Here is a 26,544-nt window from a genome sequence, read left to right on the forward strand (position 1 = left end):
ACAATGTACCTAGTTTAAAGCATATCTGTCGATTTCAAATCCGGTATATTTTAAAATTGAATGACACCATACGCAAACCAAATGTTTGGAAGAAGCTGAATTTACCCGTTCATCTTGATTCCTATATTGAAATTGACTTGCGTATGGAAATTGAAGCAGTGGAAATTAAGATTAGAAGTGGAAATCAAATCCCAGCCCCAAGCCTTGATGAGTAAATAAATCATTGACCTACTTTTTTTAAATTATTTACTTGCCAATATCAATAGGTTAATTCCCAAATGAAGAAAGTCTAAAATAAATCGTATTGCAATTTTTCTTCTTCCTCCTTCTTTAAATAACTTTGAAATAACCTGAATCAATAATTTTTAATCATATACAATGGGACCAACTGCAATGACCAATTAAAAAAGATCAATTAATACGTCATTCCGTTATTGACTTAAATATCACAATACCTCTTTGATCACCAAATTAAAACCTACTAGATACACCATTTTTATTTTTTGTAGTGATTCATACATTGAAAATGGAAAATATGGAGAAGATCAATGTATGCATCGTTTTGATTTAGTATTCGTAATTTCCTACTATCCATAACGAATATAAATAAAAAGAAAATTTGTGATTTTTGAATATAATCAATGATCTATGAATTCGTGATCAATAGAGACATCGTTATGTTTTGGCGATTCATAATATTCTAGTATTCATAACGAAAGTGAGAAAAAAAGGACTATTTGTGATCATCAATTAAATTTTTTTAATTCGGACACCATTTTTCATGTTGTAGTCATTTCTTATGTCTCATAAAAAATTATTCATAATAGAAACAAAATAATTTCGACCATTCGGGATCAATGGAGATATCGTTTCGTTGAATTTTTAAGATTCATAATTTTCTAATATTTATTACGAAGTCAAGGAGAATTTACCAACTGAGATCTTCAAATAGAAAAAATTAATTAAGATATCGTTTTGTTTTAATCTACCTATTCGTAATTTCCTAATATTCATAACGTAAGCAAGGAGAATTTACCATCAATGATCTCCAAATAGAGAAGATCAATGAAGATATGGTTTTGTTATATTTTGATGATTCTTAATATTCATGAAGATAACGAGAAGGATTTAACATCTTAATCTTTGAATAGAAATGAAAAAAGGTGACATTTTCTCGTTAACTTTCTGTGATTCACAATTAATAACAATATACAAATAAGTAATAACGATTCATAATGAATAAAATCATGATTCATAATGTAAATAGACCATTTGTGATAATCAGTTAAAAATGTTTAATCCACACACCATTGTGCAATAATGTAACAATTCCTAATTTTCGGTACTTACGTATTAACGCAACCAGACCAAAATTCACATAAATCCCAGTACTTACCCTCTACCTACGCCAAATTTGGCGACCCTACTTACGGCAACCCTACGTGTTATACGTGGTTTTTCGTAAAGAAACAAAATAATAATAAATAATTCTGTTTTAATAATAATTTGATAATTTTAACAATAATTAATTAATAATAATTTTGTTTTAATAATAATAATTTGTTTTAATAATAATAATTTTGTTTTAAATAATTTTTAAACAAAATAATGTAAAAAACTGTATTAAAAATTATCTGTAATTAATGAATGTACATTTTCTTACTATTCATACTTTCTTACTCAAACTTACAAATCGCGCCAACCTGGTTGCGATAATACGTAAGTACCTAATTTTCTAATATTCGAAACGAAAGCAAAAAAAAAAAAAAAATAGAAACGATCAACGGAGAAACCATTGCATTGCGTTATAAAGAAAACAAAAGATTTAGACCTTGAGTTATCGCCAAGAGGGTAAGACCAAAGACTCTAGGAAGATTTTAAAAATTTATGTTGAATTCCGTACACTCCCGTATGTAAGATTTGATGCATCTGAGCATGCTCGTAATGAAAACACGTATTTTTAATTTTTGTTGGTATGGTTTTACCAAGTTACAAGCACGCTGTCCAAAGCTGTTAATTCTTGGTTTCTGTTTAAACTAGGAGCCTTAGTTTAAACCTACCTCAAAATTAACAAATTGAGCATCATGCAGATAGATCAAGAACTCTAACACAAAAATTAGGATGAAGGATTCATTATTAGAAAATATTAAAATGAATCGTGTGATTTTACAATAGTTTATTTAATAGACATAGTTTAATTAATAATTTAACTAATAGGTTGATTTAATAAAAAAAATAAATGTAATAGATTTTAGTTTAAAATTATGGTGTAATTACACTAGGTCCATACGAAACTAAATATTTTTTCATTGCTAATAATTGGGTATAATATGAAAAAAACACAACTACTTCGATTTAGTAGGAACAACATATAACGCAATGCTAAACGAATGGAATTTAGTTGTTGTTTATTTAGTTATTGTTATTAGTAGTTGTTGTTATTTGTTTTAGTTGTTGTTGTTTATTTAGTTGTATTTAGTTTCAATAACTTTTCTTTATAATGCAATAAAATCTGGCGAGCAGCTATTTAAACGATCGAACACTTCGTTTGTTTATTTGTGGCTTGAAGTTAGGCTCGCAGAAAATGCCGTTCATGGGTTAAATTTAGTAGGAACAACACAACCTGTGACGAGGCAATATTATACCCAATTGGGTATACTATAGCCTACGTCACAGATCGTGTTATTCCTACTAAATTTAACTAGTAAACAGCATTTTCTGCGAACCTGATTTCTAGCAACAAGTAAAAGCATCAAACGAAGTGTCTTGTTTATAAGTCGCTACTCGCCAGGTTGGAATTGTATTAGTCTAGTTCCTTTGGAAATAATTTATATTGTTGTTTTACCGAAGTTTATGAATTTAGTAAGCATATTTAAAACTCAGTTTATTAATTAAACTAAAAGGTAAATGTTATTCCTAGTAAGTGGAAGAAGTTGTGCTTTTTTCATATTATACCCAATTGTAGAATATATTTACTTTAATTATAAAATTAAGCTGAAAGAAGTTAAACTTCCATAATATACACGTCCATTAAAAATGTTAGTCCAGATTTTGCTGTCGAAGTCAAGATAATAATCTATTACGTCTTTAGCTTACAGTTTTCTTTTAAAATCCCTTTTTTTCATTCAAGTTAGATATTTTTTCACGGATTTCTAGAGAAATGACGCATGCGCGTCAGTTATGCTACATTTTCATCACATCTTACGTACATCATTACGTATCATCTTGTCTGTTTTCAATCAAATCTTTCGTAAGGGATCGTATGGAAGACATGTTAAATTGCAAAATCTCCCAACTATTTTGAAAATCTTTGGAAAAATTATTAAGTAAGAGAAGTTTAGAATTAAAATTTGATATAAAAAATATTTTCACTCATTTGTTTCTAAAAAAATCAAAAACTCTGAGAAATGTTAAATTATAAAATAAATTATATCGAGTAGTTACTTTGAATCTAAATGATACACTAACTCCAGCTTTTGATGCACTAAAAATCCTAACTTATAAAACTGTTCTATTCAAGGCATAAGTCCTTTTGAAACAAACTACGTGGCTTCTGCTCAAGTGCATGAGAGTTAGAAATAACTATCATTAAAAAGCCATTATAGAATTCCGTTATGCAAATGATATTTCCCGCTCTATTTCACTTTAGTTTTCACCTGATATCTTTTTGCTTGCATTCAAATATCGATATCACATTCTGTTTGGATAGCGAAACTTTATAAAAGTGTTAGTTGCTGAATTAGTTTCGCAATTACTTCATTTTTGAGATATTCGAATTGTTCAAACTTCAGCTTTTTAGTCTTATATTCTTAATAAGTATTTCATTTCATTTCTTTTTTAAGATGGCGCTTAATATTAAAAAAAAAAATAACATTTAAAAAATATTTGCATTTATATTGAACATATATGTTCCGGGCGCAAAATAAAAAACGATCCACCCTGAATAATTTTCGATCTAATGATCGGATCTTCACGTTCTAGGACTCAATCTTAATGGTTAAAGAGGATGATTCTAAATATGCTAATTACTTAGTGCAGACGATAATTTAAGTTACAAAAACAAACACAAGAACGTACTTTCTCCGAATAAATGTATTACTTTTTCTCCAGACTCCGATTTATGACTCGATTTCTTAGGCACTTTTCAACCAATTTCGCTCAAATTTTGTATTTTGCTTCTGAAAATTTCATTTCCAAAATGTTGTAATGTTGTAAATGCTTTATTTCTAAAATTTAAAAACTTGATTACCCCGCATTTCAACTTTTTTTTAACCAATATGATATAAAATAATAAAAAAATAATAAATATCTGCTGAAACTTATATTTTGCATGGGATTCTCTTTAGATAAACAAGTTTTATAATTGGGTGCAAAAAATTTTTAATTCATTTTTTAAGTTCTCAAGATATGGTGAAAAACGCAAAAAGTAAAATTAACATTAAGGAGCCCAAAATCGCTCTCCTGACCAAACTATAAGGACCATAATTCCCAGATTGCGTCTAACCCCTACATTGTGGTGTCAAAAATCCGAATCGATCGAAAAAACGGTATGTTTATTAATAGAAAGTACGTTTTTGTGTTTGATTTCGTAATTTATATTATCGTCCGACTAATTAATTAGCATATTTGAGGTCACCCCTTTGAACCATTAAAATTGAGCATTAGAACGTTAACATCAGATCATTAAATCTAAAGTTATTCAAGTTTGCCCGTTTTTTTTTTATTTTGAGCACTGTACAATTGAGAAAATTCCGTATAACGGTTATAACTTATGAAGTACGGGCAGATGTTTCCTTCTGTTAAGTGTTGCAAAAACATCATGTAGAAACGTTCAATTTCTTTAACATGCATTTCGTTCTAGGTTCAGAATAAAAATTTATCACCAATGAAATGATTATATGTGTAAAAAGAAAAAGAAGATAAAAACCAACCTGTCTTTCCAGAGCCGCTTTCACCCGTGATGATAACACTCTGGTCAACGTTGCGATCCTTCATAGATCTGAAGCAGTTGTCGGCAGCAGCGTAACTATGTGGGAATAAAAAGTACCATTGTTATTCAAGAGTCAAAAAATATATGTATAAGGTACAGCGGTTATAAAGGGGAATACCATAAATATTCAGAATGCATTGCAACGCAACACGTCATCGTACACCTGCGTACTCGTGCTAGTACTTTTATTTATCCAAATTGTCTTATTTTAAAGTTTTCTAATTCAAACGTCAAAAATCACATTAAAAAATGCCACGAAATAACTGCTTTTTCGTGGCACTACAGCAGAATTTACAAAATTGGTACTCAAATGAGTAGACTCTAAAAAATAGTCACCAGTTCAATAAACTGCTTTAAACATTTATATTTAGGCCTATATGAATAGTATTTTTCGATAATAATTATTAGGAAAGAATTAGCAGAATTTAGGTCCAAATGCGCACGAGCAGCCAGGCCATAATAAGAAAGATCCCCCAGTGACGTTCAATAATGTTACTATGCATTCTCAATCCTTACGATACCGCCTACCTAACCGCCGTACTGAATCATCCTGTTTCTGGGTGCCATGTACTTTTAGAAGCATATACCAATTTTGTAAATTCATATACTTTTATATACTTTCGTATACTTATACGTTCATATACTTTTAGAAGCAACAGGAAAATTGCTTCTAAATGTATTTTTATTGAGCAGCTGTCAGCTAAGAGTATAAAAATTGATGTCTATGTATATTAAAATAGCCTAGAAGTGCATACCGGATAATGAAATCTAATTTTTAAAAAAAAAACATAAACGTCGGGAATAACGGGCAATAGCATAAACTATCATACTCTATCTTAAATAATCAAAACATTATTAATAATAAGTCACATTATTAACACCCCACTCCGTATTCCACAAATTGACGTTCTACTTAATCTATTCTCGCTCTATTTTTAAAAAGAAATTAATCCCAACTTCTGAAAGTGGAAAGAAATATTTTAATGTAAAATATAATTCATTATTATATTTGGCATAAAAATGATATTTTCATATTTTTTTGAGGCCAAGCTAGCTTTTTATCGCCAAATCATCACCTCAATTTAAAAAAACTTGATTTGTTTTTTTTAATATGGTTGTTTTTATGCAAACTAAAAATGTGAGCTTATGTTTATTAAAAAATATACAATCTGGTTAAAAAAGATGCACTAGTAGGTTTTCTGTAAATATTTACTATAATTTTACAATAATGAGTTATTTTAAGTGTGAAACTTACATGTGTGGAGGTAGCTCGTATGTACAGCACCGTTGGTAAGCCAGAATAACTTCTGTTGTGTAAAGGGCTAACTTCTTATAAGGATTCACTGAAACGACCACGCTTCCAATGTAAGTCTGTAACATTAAAAGAACGAAAACTCATTATACAGTTTCAGCAAAATGCACAATATAAAATTACTTAGTCGTATATATAGAGGTTTTTTGTTAACAGCGTATTTAAATAACACAATGTCCAGGGAGTAATTGCTTTTTTCCCTTTATGTAAAAAGATTCAATTCAAAATAACTTACGTTTTTAATCTTAACCATAAAAACGAGTTACCAATCTTTATCATTATCTTTATCAAATACATATTAAATTCCAGCTATTCCTAAGAAATTGATTTTCCTAAATGTAAGCCAGACAGGTTAAATGTGGGCTTAAGCAGCTCCATATAGGCTATATCAATTAAAGCAATGTAACAACCGAATGTCATGATATATAGCAGGTGCTAAAACATGAATAACCCTCCACAAGGATATTAATAGCTGATATTACAACCCGCTATTATGGAAATGTTTGCTTAAATGTTACTGAACACAATAGTTGAAGCAACTATTTGCGTAAAACCTAAGCATCTAATTGGGCGTTGTATTAAAGCTAATTAAAGGCAATGGCATTTATATTACTTCGAATATCGGTTTAAGTTCCTGGTTTAAATGCTTTATTTCAAAATATAAATTTAATAACTTATAATAAATAAATAAATAAATTGATTTATGTCAAATTTAGTGCGAACTAATTTAATATTAAAATTGGTTTACGTAAATTTAATATAAAATTAATTAGTATTGAATTTGATTTATGACAATTTAGTTTGAAATATTTAATGATAAAATTGATTTATGCTAATTTAATGTAAGATAATTTAATTTTAAAATTGAATTAGATTAATTTAATTTAAAAATTGATTTACATTAATTTAATGTTAAATTTAATGCATGCAAGATTAACGTTAATTTTTTTGAATTAATTAAAAGTAGAATGATTAAATTTTGAATTATAATAAATTTGGATATAGATTTTGAATTGAATAATTATAAATTTGATTAAATATTTAATATTGGTTTATACTAATTTAATGTAAAATTATTTACTGATAAAATTGATTTATACACATTTATGAAAAAATGCAACGATAAAATTAATTTATGCAAATATAAAATAATTTAATGTTAAAATAGAGTTATACTAATTTGATGTAAAATAATTTAATGTTAATTTTAATTCACATTTACTTAATGTAAAAATATTTAATGTTAAATTATAACCGTTATAAATTTTTTGTCACATGCAAATTTCATGTTAACATTGGTTTATATCAATTTAATATAGAATAATTAAATTTTGAATTCGATTTATACTAATTTAATGAAAAATAGTTGAAGCTGATTCATGCAAAATAATTTATACTGAACTATATAAACTAATTCAATGATATAATTGATTTATGCTAATTAATTATAAAATAACTTCATGTTCAAATGGATTTACATTAATTTAACGTAAAATAATTTTTAATATTAAAATTGGTGTATCATTTATTTAGTTTAAAATAATACTTTTGTTTAATTATGATACACACAAATAATTTCAAAAATAATTTTAAGGAGAATATATAACTCATTATATAATAATACTTATACTTTTACTCATTATATAATAATATATGTACTCATTATATAATACTTTTACTCATTGTATAATAATATTTCTGATGGTAAATATTCTCAAGTTTTTAACATATCTATCTTTCTTTAAACATATTTAAAATACAACATTTTATCAGTTGAAAAAGAAATATAATTTTTCATGGATGAAAAATGTCAGCAAGCCGTCTAAAATTTCAAACACTTGAAAATAACTTTTTTGTTAACATAATATTTTTTTATGTACTCAAATGTCTTTTTTCACACCAACTTCGAAAAGATCCAAATATGTAACCGAGTGAGCCAACTCTGAGGCAAGTTTGACACATAAAATACGTAAAAAGAAAAATAAAGAATGATTTTCCGATATTTTTTAAAACAAAAATACAGCTTTTCTTCAAAGAAATTATATTCTGAAGTTATAACGCTATGGTAGCTTAAAATGAAGTTTGAAGCGTTATTTTAACCTACCGGATGCAATCCCTCCCCAAATTTTCTAAATTAACACCGATTTTCTCAACTTCAAATCTGTACTCCCATCTATAAAGCAGTTTTAAATATTTCGTTACAGAACGAGTCCTATTATATTTTCATTGATATGATTGTTCATTTTAATTATAACATTATTAGAAATTTATCGCAAAATAATTATTAAATAACAATTTATTTGATTGTTATTTTATAATATTTAAACAAAACATTAAAATAACAGTAAATAAAATTCTATTCAAACTGTAAACTGCGAGAAAAACCGTTAATAAACGGTTAATAAACTGCTTTCGTCTAATACGGTTAAAAACCAGGATTTTGCCCTGCTAAGGAAGCAACTTAGTTCCATGCAACTAGGTATAGCTCGTTCACCAGGAGTTGGCACTTGGCTCCTCCTTCATCACGTGGTATGCGACGATACTATTTCGCTATTTTTGGGAGAAGGTTATGAGCAATCTTCAACAAGGTTTCTATTTGGCGATCGTTTGGCAAAAATATTTATTCCGCAAACTTTATGTGCATTTTTTTAACAATAAATATCTCATAAATTTGATGATATTTTGCACCATTTCTTATGATATTTCTTTCTTTTGAGTGAATAGTTTGTCCTTTATGAGACATTTTGCTGGGAGAACAGCATTTTTTAAATTTAAAAACTATATTTAACTAGCTAGAGTAACAAAAGGTATAATAGGAGATGATAAAGCGAAGTAAGTGACTGAAAAAGAATTCACTGTTTGTGTTTGGCGCAAATTAAGGGTTGTCTCAATTTCAAGCACGGAGTTGTTTCTGTTCTGACTCCCGCGCTGAAATGAACTCTACGTCCGAGGAGGTGGAGCCAAGTGTCAACTCCTGGTGAACGAACTATACATATTATATCCGAAATGGCTAATCATTCACTCTCTTGACCGACAAAAGGGGGGTACGGGTTCCAGCATTGACACCACGATATTTCTTCCATTCCCTTCAACATATGAAGTTTCCAGTGTCTTACACTACCCTACTTGTGACTCACACTATTACAATACGATACTCTCACTCACTCATAGATGGCAGCACCAAAAAGCAGCGTAATAGCTTACCATATAGACTAACTGCAATTACCATTTAAATATTATTTTTACAACAGTTTTAAAACTATGCTAGATGTAAATGATTCAAAAATAGTATAGTTTAGTATTTATGTTTTTTTTACCATACTAGTTATAAATGGTTTAAAAACCGTAAAAGTAAAATATGTTCTTTACCGTTAATTGAATGGACAGACTGCTGAAGGTTATTTTACCCTAATTTTAGAATGAAAATCCAAACAGTGTAATTCAAAATTGACAGCCGTTCATCAAACTGTAAATAAGGATTCGGGTTGCAGGGATTGAAAGAATTCGCCTTGTTGTTTGACATAAAAAGAACAAATATTATATTTGATTAACTATTATAATTTGATACTTGCAAATGACGTCATCATATGCAAATCAAGGCATTTTTCAATTCAGAAGAAAATCAGGTTCGACACACATACTCGACGTCGCTTACAGGTATCCAATTAAATCTTATTTAAATCACATGGTTAGACATAATAACTTCACTTCCTCTAGAATTGCAAGTGGAAACATGTTTTAAAAAGAGGCCACAGTTAAATGTGTTGTAACTAAACACTGGGCAGTAGTGAAATTTCCTAATTTTGCCCTGAACCTCTATTTAGGGGGAGAATTCTCTAGTACAGGGAGCATGATTACAAATCAAGAAGCGTGGAGCTATAGTCCTGTAATTCCAAGCTTCCTCCCTGATTAGGGCAAAATGCACACCACCCGAGAATGGCCAAGCACTTAGCCCTGAAGGGATTCGGCAATTGCAATTTTCCTGAAACAGATAAAGCAGGTAGAATTTATTTTAGATCTCAAAATTCGAAAATAAAATACGACCTTCATTAGTAACAAAATGGATTTAAAAGCTTTTCAACGATTCGAGTTTGTCACATTAATTGTAATTTTTCTTTTATATATTTCTATTCATTCATTTTGTTGCATGGGATAAAAAATTTTCCACCTACAAATTACACATTATTTAAATTAGAAAAAATGTCTGTCTAGGAATTAAAGGGGAATTAACTTTACACTTAAAAATATATATCAGTGTAAAAAATACCGAGGAATGGCATTTTACTTAAAAAATTATCAGTGACGAGATATATACCTGCCTTTCTAAACATGCAAAAATAAGACGATAGTCCACTTCTCTTAGCTTGGAATAATGTAGAATTGTATCACATTTTATTTCATTAAAAATTGAGTTTAAATATTTTGTTAAAATTAATTGCTTTACTTTAGTTGATTTTGAAAAACAAAAACCGATAATAACATTTCGGGAACTGAATTTCTTATTATAATGCTTAAAGCATTTTTTTTTTTTTGAAATTCAAACATCTAAATCTCTATTTAACGAAAGCTTAAAAAATCGATTGTACAAAGTTTCGTTCTTTTCGTCTTCTTTTCCACGAAGAACACTCGTGCATTTTATTTTCCTATTTCTCTAAAAAAAAAAAGTATCGAAAGGAAAACACGTATGGATTACATGTTTTCTTTACTCTGCTGAAGATCTTATTTACTCTAAACAACTTCGCATGGCACGAATTGTTTGTATTCCGTATCTTATATCATTTCAAACATATGCTTTACTCACACATCTTTCAGTTGGTTAAAGTTATCAAAGTTTGTTAGAAAAAAAATTACTTCAAAGAAGTTCGAATTAAACAAGTCGAAAAGAATAAAATTCAAAACTTCTTGGCCAGTTTCCAAATCCTCGTCCAACTTCCGTTTTTTCCAATACTTCGTCTGCTTTCCTGCTTCTCTCTTTCGCTGTCTAAATTCCCTTGCGTGTGCCTTAATCTTTTGCAATCTCTTCGATCAGACTCTTTAAGCTAGCGACCAAGCCACTCGTTTCTCCTACAGACGATATCGTGTAAAGAAGGGCAGTTGCAACTAAACTCTCCAGCTTGGATATGTTTCTCTTCCGCTGGTACCGGCGAGAAATAATTTATAACTTAAATACAGACGGTAAGGGAAAGAAATTGAGCTTTAGATGGAAACGAGTATTTTTTTTTTCGTTCGTAAATATATGCTTTCCGATTACTTTGTTAAATGTAGAAAAACTATCGCTTCAGAATATCTGCGTTAGTTTTATGTTGTGATATCATGAAAAGTAAATAAAATTTTAAGGTAGTAAATTTTAAAAGTAAATAAAATTTGGTCCATTTGACATTATATATTCACACTATTTAAAATCCCTAAGTATAAACTCCAAAATTGTTCAAAAACTTAGTTTTGAAACTAACATATATTTTTGAACACGTATTCTTAGAACCCTTTTCAGATAAAAAGAGAAAAAGCTATATCATTAAAGGTCCCAAATTAATATTTAGGTAAAAAAAGGGGGGTGGATCCTAGAATAGCCCACCCCGTGACGATTTTTAACAACCTCGCCAAGCAAATTTAGAAATATTGCCAAGCAAGTTTAGAAATATCGCCAAACTAGGTTTCCGAAAGATATTTCGGGTAGATTATTTTGAACACCCAATCACACCACTGAAATTCTTAAACCTGATTGGTTATTTGATATGTATACCTACGTGAAAGTAGGATTTCCTTAAAAAAGAGTTAAAAGGGTTTATTTTTTCGCCATTTATGCTTCTAATTTCTTGCTGTTAGAGTCATAGTTATTATTTCATTTTTTAACCGTTATTTCATTTATTACTGTTTTAAATTTCATTTTTTAATTTTTTTTGTGGTTTACCGGTTGAAAATGGCGAACGAATAGAATTGGCGATCGAAATTGACTGCAGGTGGCGTAGAGCAGAAATCTCTACCCATGGCAACACTTTACATGCTTTCCCCATTAGCGTGTGGAGAGTCATAGAGGAAGGAAGTACGTTAGTTTCTCTCTTGATTTTCATATAGATTAAAATCTTTCGAGTTGGGAAACTATATGGAACTGAAAACTACATTAGACATAGATCTAAAGAAAAGCACTACGGAGATTTCAAAAAATATTTTTATTGACTAAAAAGGAAAAATATTAAGAATAGGGAAAATATCGTAGTACATTCCTATACAACTGAAAAGAGGAGGAGAGGGCCAAAAGCATGAAATCGGTCTCTCCGCAGATGGCGTATTCGAGCGTTGCGATCGCCGATAATCAATACCATTGCAGTACCGTTGGAATACCATTTTTAATAATCAGACAGCAACATTGATCCCAGTAATAATCGCCATCTTGGCGAGATTTCAAAATGTCGCCAAAGAGTGGACTATTCTAGGATTTTCCCAAAAAGAAATACTTGCAAAATCTCAATGAATCACTATTGAAGTATATGGGACTGAAAACATCAAAAACTGATTAAATTTGATAGTTTCTTTAAGAATCACCTTTCAACTCCTCCTTTCCTCTAGCAATCCATCATAATATTTGGAAAATATATCTTTCAAGATACACCTTAGCAAAAATTGGCATTTTTTTTCTTGGTGGCAATCGTGTTTACTTGCTAAACAAAATGGCACTGGAAACTTTGATGCAATAAAACACTCTTAAATTATAAAAATATTAACTTAATAAAAACATCAAAAGATAACGAGATTCTTGATAAAAACATAAAATATAAAAACGTAATACAACCATCAAAATTCTCGAGTTGCCATGATTGAAACATCAACCATAAAGGTGGCCAACTTGGCGATAATCCAAAGGATACCTTGAAATATAGATTACCCAAATATTTCAGTATCAAGGCCCAACTTCCTCGATGATTTGTTGAATTTGGATAGCGTTTCCATTTTTCTTCCTCTCTTAAATATTTCCATTTTTCTTCTTTGCTTTAGTGACTCCTAATTTACTTTTTTTTTGCTTTATCTTTGACTAAGGCTCAAAAACTGGTAATTACAAAATAACCTGTACAATTTAGAATGCTTTCGAAAAATTAAAAATAAACAATTTTTACATACTACATAATAACAGCTGACAAACGCTTTTATTGTTTTTTTTACAGTTTTTATATTATATTTATTTAGCATATTTTCCGTTTGAGAGGATTTATTTATCGACTATGTCATCCGTCATCTATCAAAAGATACCTCAAGTTAGAATTCAGTTAATGTGTGTTATATACTAGTGATTTGGTATTTAATATTTGTAGTGGTAGTTACGCCACACGTTTTACCTTGAATTCCTAAACATAGTTTAAAAAATTGCTTTTTTTTCCTTCCTTTTTTTAAATACTTTTAATTCCTAACTTCAGTTTAAAAAGAAGTGTGCAAATATTTTTTAGTGAATAACATTGCTGGCAACAAGCAATAAAATACGGATGTGATAGCCTCGAACCCCAGAGCGGAAGTCAATTACAGCTATAAAAAATAATACTTTTACGAAACTGGAAGAGCAGTTTCCGTATAAAGTGGGGACCTCTTTCGAAGCAAGTTCCTGAATCGATTAAAACTCTAGTGGGTATCGATTTTCAATCTTTATCTTAACCATGGCAGGAAAAAAAAACAGGAAAGTTTTAATTAGATAAAACGTATTATAACAAATGTTTTAAACTGCTTTTCCTTTTTCGATTGGGATAGTTTCTATTACTTTTTTATTTTATTTTTCAGAGAGATTAAACAAAATTAAATATTTTGTCGTTAAAAAAACTTCTGATAGAATAGAATTAATTGAATTACGCCATAAAAACCAAAGTTTCTAAAGTGTATTCCAAAATAAACATAAAATATCAATTAATTTAAAATGTAACAATGAAATCAAATATTGAGAGCAAACAGATCTTTTTTTTCATCAAACTAATAATAAAATTGCAATTAGCTGTAACTTAATAGAAATTTAAAACAAAATATTTAAATTGGAAACCATTACTTTCAGAGAGATTTTACATAGAGATTTTATGACTTTAATCGCAACGTTTACCTTATTTTCTACCAGTAAGTGATACTGTAATCAATAGTAAAATTTTTGCACATGCGCGAAGAAGTTCAATATGCTTTTAGAAGTTCAATATTAGAAGTTCAATATGCCTTCAAATATGTCTTTAGGTTGAAGCAATATCTTGATTGCATTTCCTGAAACAAGATTTGCACATTGCGGACCACAATTTTAAGACCGATTTCTTGTGAAATCTGCCTTAAACTTGAAGCAATATCCTGATTGCATTTCCTGAAACAAGATTTGCTTATGGAAGTCCAAACTTTTGTGACCCATTTATCTTCAAATATGTCTCTGTCTTGGAATAATGGAAACAATGCCTTGATAGCATTTCCTGCAGCAAGATTTGCACACTGAAAACCAAACTTTTGTTTTCCATTTCTCTTCGAATACATGTCTGTAGCTTCAAAATTCATTTTTTTTCAAATAATAATTCATTTTTTTCTGAATCTTTTCTAACAGAAACAGTTTCGGATGGGTTTCATACTAAATCTAACTCCCCAATGGAAAATTCAGAAAAGTATTCCATGAATTTTAAAAGTTTTATTGAAGTTGCAGGCAGGATTCATAGCAAGAAGAAAAAATAATCAAACTGACTTCATTTAACCTTGAAATTACAAAGTTCCTCTGGGTACACTGCTATCGACTTAAACGTTCAAAATGACAGTTTTCTGAAGTTTTTGGCTAAAAAAAAAGAAGGAAAATAACAGGATATTTGAACCTTTTAAACTGTTTTTTTTTATGATATTAAAGGACGAGGGTCAATGAAAATGTGTTGCTTTTCTAATGAAATTAGAAAAGGCTACGCATGTGGATTAAAAAATAAAAGTGCCATTTTGAAATTTTAGTAAGAAATAAAGTTTGGAAAATAGCATATTCCAGCAGTGGATCACCTGAAAATCAAATATCTAAGAAAATATATGAATTACTCAAGTCACCCAAATATAGACCTTTTGAAATTTTTTGGTCTAGAATTTTTTTAATTCTGATAAATATCTGTATTATAATGTACTGAAATTCGATATTAAATGATTAATACAAACTTTTGAATTGCAGTAAGATGATTGAAGACTTGTTTTAAAAAATGACCTTCAACAGCGTACAGCTTTAATAGAAATTATTATTTTTAAATTTTGTTTGCTCTATTGTCTTTGTAATTACTGAACTTTGGGAATTAATTCGGGATTAGACACCAAATTAACTTTTTTGCGGCTATTAGTGCAGGTTAAATATTGTTGCTGTAATTTGTTTGTTAATAAGTATGAAATGTTATATCCTAGCAGAAAAGCCAGCGTGAACTATAATAAATATCTGTTGGTTCCAGAAAAAGTAGTAGTATGCCATGATGCGTATTGGCGCACTTTATTGCTTGTACAGCATACATGAACCAGCTTGTGTTGCTGAACTATCTTGCTGAGCTAGAAACAATGAAGACTTGCTTGCTTTTTCTGCTTTTCTAGCAATAATTCACAAGCAACAGATATCAGCACGAGAATTCTACCATTAGTTGCTCTTAATCTCTGCTATTGAAGCATTATTCTTCAACCTTGAGTTGCTTTAAATTTTAGCTATTCCAGCGTTAGAATCCTACCAGCAGTTTGCTTTAAATCTTTGTTATTCTAGCATTATTTTTCTACTACATTTGCTTTTAATTTTTGCTGGTGCATCATCATCTTTCCGTTGCTTTAAACTTTTTATAATACTGTTTTTCTAGGTGCAATTGCCTTAATTTTTTGCTATTTTATTACTACTTTTCTACCAGTCCAGCTGTTACTTTAAAAACGAACATTGTTTGATAAAATTAGCTGTAAAATAAAAAAATAATTAATTGTCCTATCAGTAATCTATTGTGTAATCTACTCCTTACCTTACGCAAAACCTGTGGTGTGATTTCTAAAAAATTAAATCTCCGAATTGTTTTTTTTTTAATCCCCGAATTTTTTCTTCTTTTTTTCCGAACTTGGATAAACCCCCAAAAAATGTGTGAAAGAACATTTTATTAAATTAAGTAATGAATCAAGCGTTCTTATACGTTTTGAAGGGTGGGAAACATACGTACAAATATATGTACCAATGCACCAATAATGGTAAATGCTTACACCTATTTTACAAGCAATAACACCATTCGTGAATTATTTTCGCTACCGAAAACAACAATTTTAATAATTCAAAATTTTGGGGCAGTTTTGATATTATCGGATGACAATACTATAAGTTTAAAAGGCGTATATTTGTACGCGGCTATACATTTAGTTGCGCTGAGTATAACAAAAACAAATGAATAATTTTGATAATTGTTTCTTATTTAAAAAAGATGTGTTTATAATTTTAGTTGTATAATAATAATTATATATTTTAATAAGTTTGTAAAGTTTATTAAAGAATTTTTATATAATTTAATTTCTATCCGTTTCTGTTCTATTAAGCCTAAAAAGTAGTTGCCAATATTTCTATTATAAAAGTATTCTAAGCTTCTTTACAGGGTAAATATACGTGATAAAGATAAAGAGAATATGTAATGTGGAAGAGATAAAAAATGATTTTTTAAATGTAAGAATAAGAAGTTCAGTGATTTAATAAAAATTAGTCTAAATGAAACTAAGCGGTTATCTCAAATATTAAGGTTGACTACACTGTTAGAAAGTTCTCAGAAAAAAATGGTAGAATAACAAACAATTTGTTTAATTGTTGTTTTAAGGCATTAATAAAAACAGTCAAATAACCGTAAATAAAATGGTATTCGAACTGTAAACTAAAAGAAAAACCGTTTATTAACTGTATTGTCCTAATATGGTTAAACAACCATAATTTTATCAAACCTCCAAGGCTCACCTAATAAAGCCGCTTAATTCCTTGTAGTTGTGTATATAATATAGTAGAGAGGGCTAATCTGCCCATTTCATGACTGATAAAAAAAGAGGTTCGAGTTCCAGAGTTGCCACCACAATAATTCCATTTCTTTCAATGCGTGAAGAATTTTCAGTGTCCCGCACTCCAGAACACGATACTCTCAGACACGCATTGATAGCAACCCCATAAAGCTCCTTACTGCAGAACAAGTCTAGTATTTCCCATCTCTTACGATATATGAAACAACTAGATAAATTGATTAAGCCTCATTCCAAGGTTCATTTGATAAAACACAACTCAATTACAGCCTAACTTAAATGCCCATTACCTAACTTGAAGCCCAGTTTCAATGCCCAGCTAAATTTCTTTTTTGCAATTTCGAAAACATGCTAGCTGTAAATGGTTAAAAAATCATGAATACTGAACTAAACGTTTTTCTAACCAGGCTAGTTGAAATCAGTTTCGAAACAGAAAAAGGTAAAAATAATTTCTTTACCGTAAGCTTTACGGTTAATTGGATGGACCGACAGTTGACGGTTACCTTACCGTAATTTAAGAATGAAAGTTTTATTTATCTGAAGACTGTCAAATCGTGAAGAAATCAATTGTTTGAAAAACTTTTATTTCATTTATCCTTAACCGCTTGTTTGATAAAAAAAATGTTCTAATGTTTGAACAATACTAAAAAAAAAGCAAAATTTTTATTTTGAATAATAATAATAAAAAAAAATCCATGGAACCTTTTTAAAATAATTCTCTGAGCATTACAGAATAAGAATTCAGGGATTAACGAAGTATGGAATTCAAATTTACATATTTGATGCAACATATGCTTTTTAAATTCAAAGTACACGCGATATGCATTTAAAGTTCTAAAAACCCGAAGAGTAAAAACATCCTGTTCTAAATTTTATATTTCTTTCTGTGTTCTATTTGCATCAAAATATCAGTTAACTTATCTTTTAAAATTTCCAAAAGGAATGCTAAATTATACCGCCAGCTGTAATGCGAATTTCCTCTTTCCTCTGTATACACATCTACTTAATCATCAGCAGGCAAATTTTCTAGAAAATATTAAAAGGGAGATGACAGGGATTTTTTTATGCTGAATTTTTCCTCTTCTGAGATTGTTTTTACCCATCCCTGTTTCATTTTTCCAATTTTCCTTTCCGTCGTTTCTTTGATTTTGAATCTTTTATGGGAAAACTTTTAAAATAAGGAACATTAACGGTTCAAATTTATGTGTTTTCAAATGTTTTGGGGTGTACCTATATTGCAAAAGCGATAGTTATAAACTAACTGATGCTTTACGTTCCATGATTTTTGCTGCTTTGGCTAATGAATAATTTTTCACCTTCAGTGATATAAATTTTTGAATGTCTTAGTTTTTCAAACTCTAGATTGAATTATATCACGGTGCTATTTCAAATGGAACTAATACAAGAATTTATTTTACACTGTTGTAAAAAATTCGCAGCCCATTACTCTATAAGGCACTGGTAATACAATAAAATAATTTAAATGACATATAACTTCAATAACTATTCGCTTCTGCTCACCAAGTCCGATTATTGCTTTGCAACAATTGTTTCTTGGCAAAAATAGTTTTTTCTATGAAAGTTAAAATTATTCACTTGAAATATTTGCACTAAAAACAATTCTGTTTGTTTACGCTTGCGCCTCCAAGAAAAATTTAATTTTTTTTATTAAACCATATACATTTTATATTAAACTATGAAATTTTATGCGTGTTTTTTTACATTTAAACAACATTTAGACAGCATTTAAACATTGAAAAACAACATTTATAAGATTGTTGTAAGATTGACGGTTTTTACGATTTGTAAAAGATTGTAAAACAGCAGCTTCTATCATAAAATGATGGAAGTTGTTGGCCTAAGAATTTCTAACATTACTTGTTGGTTGACCATCATATCGTAAAGTATCATCTTCCAACGTGAAATGATGGAAGTTGTTGGCCTAAGAATTTCTAACATTGCTTGTTGGTTGACCATAATATCGTAAAATATCATCTTCCAACGTGAAATGATGGAAGTTGTTGGCCTAAGAATTTCTAACATTGCTTGTTGGTTGACCATAATATCGCAAAATATCATCTTCCAACGTGAAATGATGGAAGTTTGTAACCCAATCAAAATCCATTACCACATGATGTAAATTGTTGCATGTTGTTTACCATTAATTAGTGTTGGGCCAACAAGAAACCAACATGAACCATCTCAATATCCTAATTAATGGTTTAAGCGTTAATTAAATCATTAACGTTACTTAACTATAAAAGTCATTTAACCATTTATGTTAACAATTAACGGAACTTAACCATAAACGTTACTTAAACCATTTAAGCGTTAGCAGATCTAAAAAAGAACGATAACTAAAAACACTAGATTAATTAGTTTAACTCGATTTTCTCTCAAACAAACTATAATTTCCCTTTATTACTAATGACTCCAATTTAGTAATGCAAAACTGCTTTAAAATAATTAGCAACAAATTAATAAAATTAATGTAAAAGTTAGTTAGAAAAAGTGAGTTCTTTCTTTGAAAACTGCATTTTTTTAAAAAAAACATCTACGAAATTAAATTTCGAAACAAAGTGTAAAAATACAAAATCATTATTTAAAAAATTATAATTAATTGTTTAAACGTAACTTAAACCATTAACGTTACTTAACCACAAACGTCATTTAACCATTAATGTTAACAATTGACAGTACTTAACCATAAACGTTACTTAAAACATTTAAACGTTAGCAGATCTAAAAAAGAACGATAATTAAAAACGCTAGATTAATTAGCTGAATTCGATTTTCTCTAAAGCCAACGATAATTTCCCATTATTACTAATTACTCCAATTTAGTAACGAAAAACTGCTTTAAAATAATTAGCTTAATGTATATTCATTACAGTTTAACAACTTAATTATTCGTGCTTATTTTATAAAAATAAATTTTTATTTCGGAATCAGCCATCTTAGTTCAAAAAGCAACGGAGAACATTTGCATTTGAAAGGAAACATCTCTGAATGCATCTCGGTGTTTGAATATATCTTTTAGTAATAAAACAACTTTGTTCCAATTTTTCTCTATTCAAACTCGCCGGAGACTTCGGCTTTATTTTTTTATTTACTATTTTTATGCCATGCTCACTAATTTAGTTTGTTTCAATTTGAGTTGAAAATTTTCTACACAAAAACTTTTTTTTTTTTTTTTTTTTTTTAAAAAAANCTTTTTTTTTTTTTTGAAAAAAAAAAGGGAAATAAAATAAAGATTCACATCGAATCAAATTATTTTTGGTTGAAAACATAAAAAATCTTATTTGAGTTTGTACTACAGCAACGATATTTTAATAGATAAATTGGAAAAACAAGAATTCATTTTTTTTGTGTATATATTCAGTAAAGTAAAATAGAATTTTTTTAATTTTCATTTATTCATTTTTCTTCTTTTGCAAGAAAAAGATACTTCATTAAAAACAAGAATGTGTTAAGAATTTTAATGGATCTTTTTTTTGTACATATAATTAGCGAATCAGTCAGTTTTCTATTGCATAATTTGGTGTTAAGATTCGTGAACAAAAATAAGATAATATAAAATAAATATAAGGTACGAGTAATAAGAAAGAATCATTTCGAGATGAAGCAAAAATTAAAAATTAAATTAAGCCGAATTTTTTTAAAACTAAAATATATGTTGCATGTTTAATATATGAACAAAAATGAAATCCTTTTTTAAAGATCGATAACTTATTCAATTCCTATTATTAGTTCATACTCTCCCTACACCTCGTTCAAATTTTCAATCGCTAAAAAAATACTTTTATTCATACTTTTATTAAATACATTTTTCAAGCTTGTAGTTGATGACATTTGGTGTTCATATAGTTTTTTTTCCAAATATTAATTCATTAATTAAACAGAGATGACCGAAAAACAAAATGGAATTTTCTGATTGGTTAAGTGTTAGTCATCTATATATATATTTCTCTTGCACGGCGACAAAAAAAAAGCCTGATTACAACTCCCCGAATGGCAACGCTAGAAAATCGACCAATGATTGCCGCTTAAAATGTCACATGCCAAATCTAACTGAGGTGGCTCAACATATAGCTCTTTTAAAAACGGAAACAGAAATAACCAGAGAGAGCATTCTCACCAAATGTGATCTCTTCCGAATTTCACCCTATCAGTTGCGGCAATCTCATACTATTAAGCTCGGCAGAAGTGAGTAGTCTTTGTCGATAGATCTCTATTTTAGCATTTTGTCGAAAGTGCTTTTTTTCACGAATTTATATATTACGAATTTATTTGACGATTTTTGATTTATATCAGGAATTTATTTGTTTAATTATAGATTGTTATTAGTTATTCATTGAAAAATGAGTCTCAGTCGTGCTGTTACGCTTCAAGATTTTATACTATAGCACATTTCTAATAGGCTTAACGAATTACATATCATTTATTTGAATTCAAATTAATTTTAATGACTTAGTATTTACTAAAAAGATGTAATTTTTTTTAAAAAAAAACTTGTTATATAGATCTGAATGATTGTTTTGAATTTTTAGAATTTTGTCCATTTGCAATGTACCTAAGTTAGTAGCGAGTGAAGCGATCTTGGTTTGCGAAGCAAACCATATAAGATTGCGAAGCAATTTTCGGGGGTTGGAGACCGCTAGCGAGTAGAGGGCGCAGTCCACTAGTTATTTTAAATTTTACAATAAGTGATGAATGTTTCACACATTTCAAAAATAACATGAGTGATAATTTCTAACTTATAGCTCTATTAGAACAAGAAAATATAGTTAATTACGCACGTTTAAATATTTAATTATTTCATACTCGCAGTGTGAGATAAATTCAATAAAGGACATTACGTGGTAGCATGTGTGAACCACGTCCCCAAATTTATGCTTTTATAGTTGTCTGATAGCACGTGCCATTTTTTTTTTCATTTTCCTATTTATTAGTTCACATTCTCCCTATATATATTTATATATCTTGTTCAAATTTTCAATCATGAATAAAAAACTTTTTACTCATCCACTCAAGTTTAAATTCATTTATTTTAAACTTGTAGTGGATGACACTTGATGTTATTACAGTTTTTTCTAATATTAATTCCTTATGAAAATGTAATTAATTAATTTCAGTTTTATATGGGAGAAAAAAATTTAATTATTTAATAAAAAGTAAGAAAAATAAATTTTTTCTTTGCTGACCTAAGTAGGAGTTGACTGTTATAAAAAGCAAATATGCTTTTAAATGTAAAAAAATATTTATATTCTCATAAGATTTACGTAAATATGTCAATTGTACAAAATAATCTCATAATATTTAACTTTTACTCACTTTCAGTTTTGTTGGAATTCATCATGGCTGTTCAGTGTGCGTGTTTGATTAATAAACTATTCTTTATCTTAAGAAATATTATATATACACCGAAGAACCAATACATTATGACCACCCTCCATCTATAACAATGGGCTAGCCCAGGTTTTCATGGTTTCTCGTCCAGGAACAATGTTTTCATGGGGCACATTAGGACCCATAATCCTCATAGAACAATCCCTGACGTCTGTAAGCTACTTGAACATATTTGCAGACCAGGTTTACCCATTCATGGCAACAGTTTTTCCTGCAGGGAATGGTGTTTACCAATAGGATAATGCACCATGTCATAAGGGTCGAATCGCAGAGGAGCATTCCAGTGACTTTCAAGTCATGTCTTGACCCCTAAATTCACCTGACCTTAATCCAATAGAGCATTTGTGGTCCTACTTGGAAAACCAAATTCGTGCTGCCACGCTACTCCCACGCAATGTGAGGGAATTGCAGGACCAGTTAGTGAGCGCTTGATACCAGATACCTCAGACTACCTATCAGCACCTTGTGGAATCAATGCCACGACGAGTGCTAGCAGTTTTGAGGGCTAAAGGTGGTCCTACATGTTATTAGCAGGTGGTCATAATGTAATGGCTCTTCGGTGTACATGCATTCAAAATTTATGTTTCTTGCTTTATAAATCTTGTTTGCACAAGAATCAGTAAGAATAACTTTATTGACTCTTATGTATATGATATCGTAATGTAATTATAAATTTTAGTGCTACTGAATTAAAAAAACAAGGTGGTGGCTTCTTTACACCAAGTAATAGTATAAAGGAACAATCTAGGTCTTTCACCACACCAAAAATAGTGATTTTGAAATAATACACTTTGTGAAACACCACTTTAGTGGAAACTATAGTTTGCCTACGGTAAGAACTCCCCACGCCACTACGTCTGAAGCCATCTACTGCTATGGAAACAAGAATAGTTTATTTCAGGGAGGGTAGTTTCTCTTCACTCTAGGGGCTAACACAATAGACCGATAGACAATAAAAAGATTTAATTCTCTTCGCCGACAGGAGCCAAAAACTGTAATAAGCAATAACCGCACACCCCTACTTGAAACAGTTATACCTCGTTGGCATAGTCAGAGCTACGGGTCCAGACAAATGACTGGGGAGTTCTTTCTTTAGACAAACTGCAGTTGCCACCACTTTTGTTGATCAGATACACGATTCTTTGTATTTCTTGCCCTGTTGGACATTCCCCCCTCCCAATTCAGCCTGCTTGTTTGTCACATAAATGATTAATATTATATGATGTCTAAATCGTATTGGCAACCTTGATTTTTGCCAAAATTTCATCACAGAAAAGAACAGTACTATCATTAATAAAAAGCGTTTGAGTGCGGTAAAAGTATATGAAATTTCCCATACATTTGTTCCAGTAGTCAAACGTGAACATATTATCGACTCTGCAGGATATCCAATAAGAAAATACGTACTTACTAATTCTAATTAGTTTTGTCTTTAAACTGAAAAGAAACACTAAAACATAAACTTCTTTTCTGGTATATTTTCAAATCAATAGCATTCCATAAAAATTAAAATGATCGTTTACCCATCTCAACAGTAACATCTGCAATCAACACGTGTGCAAAATATAATGCTAGTAGTTATAAAGTTACAGTTGAAGAACAGTAAGTGATGCTATTGCTTACAGATGAAGTTTTAGAAAGCAAATTTCGAGATACATAATTGGGCAAGGGCCACTTAAGAAAAAATTATGCCTAACCACGTGATTTAAATAACATTTAGGTACACTGGTGTAAAAAATAAAGAGAATTTGCAGACTTTGCCTATTATCTCTATAACTACTGGACAGATTTTAATGAAATTTGATATATACAAGCATTGATACAATGCAAAACAAATAATTTTTCAACAATTGTAATTCACACTCATAATCATGCGTAGCACTCGTTGGAGTCGGATGCTATGAAGTTGCCACGGGACAATTTAGGCCGATTGCCACAGGAAATGATAAATGGCCTTATTTCAAGTATTAAATAACTCTGCAAGGCCTGTATATTTGCCAGTATATCCCTTTTCTTTTTTTTTGTTATAAAACAGCTGTTTCCTACCTTCCCTCCAACGAATGTTACGCACGATCATGCTTGCGTATTACAATGTCGAATGGTTATTTCTTTTACATTGTATCAATGTATGTACATAACAAATTTCATTAAAATTGGTCCAGTTGTTCTAGAGATAATCGATCAAGTGTGCAAATTCTCTTAATTTTCTTACACCAGTCTAGATGCCTGTAAGCGACGCCATGCGCTTGTGTCGAACCTTATTGGTGTCTGAATCGACAAATGCCAAGATTTATATACGATAACGTCACTTGCAGGTATCCAAATATAATTGTCAAAAAATTATAATATTTGCTCTTTTTATGTTAATCTTCAATCTTTTGATATTTTTAAACAGTTTTATAATTATCATTTAACTTTAAGGGCGTGATTTTATGCTTAATTAACAACAACAAAAAATAACAATTATTAACTTATTATAATTACTGAATTTAACAAAATTTTCATGATTAGTTATGTTTCAAATCTTACTTTTAAAAAAATTCAAAATAAAAAGTAATATTTTTAAAAACCACGTTTTTGTTGTGGAGAATAATAATTAAAAAAAATTTTGAAAAACGAAAAACGTGGGGCGCATGAAATACATAACAGTAATGTTATATTAGTGTGTGTATGTGTGCTCTTGAGAATATGTGTATGTATATCAGTAATTGTAATTGTATCTGAATGTGGATGTGGAATATGCTTTTGTATATGCATATGTATGTGGATGTATATGTGGCTGTGCATGTGTATGAGTAAGAAAATGTGTATATGTATGTGTATATGTACTGTTATGTATTTCATGCGCCCCACGTTTTTCGTTTTTCAATTTTTTTCTTAATTATTATTCTCCACTACTAAAACGTGGTTTTTAAAAATATTACTTTTTATTTTGAATTTTTTTATTTTAAACTATGATTTTTTTAATTTTTATTTTATATTTTTAAAAAATTATTATTTTTTAATTATTATTCTTCACTACAAAAAACGTGGTTTTTAAAAATATATATTTTTATTTAGATTATTTTTCTTAGTCAAGAGTAGTCAAGACTACTACAAGACCACTACTAAAGTAATAGAACTTTTATTTTAAATTAGGGATACAAAAATCTTTATAGAAAAACAATACCTTTACGACTTTCATTAGTTTTATGCTGATGACAACCAAAACAATCTGGAAATGAATGAGGAAAAACTGGATCCTACCACGTGATTTTTCAGCCAATAAAAATACTCCGACAACAAAAATCTTTTCACCTGACACGTAATAATTTGAAATAATGGAATCGACAACAAAAGACAATCTCGAAAATAATTTTTTTTTAAAATTTTAATTTTATTTTACTTTGCATGTCTTTTTTCTCTTCATTTTCATGCATTGTCATCCAATTCTGAACTATGTGCCAAATTTGAAGTTTGTAGCTAGTCGGGAAGTTAGTTTAAAATCGATTACAAAATTCCACCCGGACAGACATACACGAAGGCAAGTTTATATAAACGTGGTAATAATAAAAAGGAAATTGATATAAGTAAAAACACTTGATACCGCTGAAACAAGAACCAATTGTTACATTATCTGTAATCAAACAACAAGGTAAATCCCACATCCTGAATTACTATTTACAGTTGCGTGAACGGCTGTCAATTTTGTGTTAATTATTAAATTGAATAATTATCTACAGAAGCAGGCATGACTTTTAATTATGATTTAATATTTCATTTCAGCTTTTACTTCGTTTTATTATAATCGGTACTCAAAATTTAAGAACAATAAAACTACAATATATAATTCATTATCACTTGTGTTTTAGATTAA

General features: G+C 29.4%; 1 protein-coding gene across 1 annotated transcript in view; it reads right to left on the minus strand.

Moving 5' to 3' along the window:
* The window catches only part of LOC139426584 (unconventional myosin-Ia-like), a 49,419-nt gene extending 34,633 nt beyond the window's left edge, over window positions 1–14,786 (minus strand). The window contains exons 1-3 of the mRNA XM_071185885.1: window positions 14,655–14,786; window positions 6,246–6,361; window positions 4,932–5,026 (exon numbers count right to left, since the gene is read on the minus strand). Coding sequence (XP_071041986.1) covers window positions 4,932–5,026; window positions 6,246–6,361; window positions 14,655–14,786 — 343 coding nt within the window. The remainder of the gene's footprint in view (window positions 1–4,931; window positions 5,027–6,245; window positions 6,362–14,654) is intronic.
* Window positions 14,787–26,544: the final 11,758 nt, after the last annotated feature.

The sequence above is a fragment of the Parasteatoda tepidariorum genome, chromosome 9, assembly GCF_043381705.1.
Source record: "Parasteatoda tepidariorum isolate YZ-2023 chromosome 9, CAS_Ptep_4.0, whole genome shotgun sequence".
Classification (NCBI taxonomy): domain Eukaryota; kingdom Metazoa; phylum Arthropoda; class Arachnida; order Araneae; family Theridiidae; genus Parasteatoda; species Parasteatoda tepidariorum.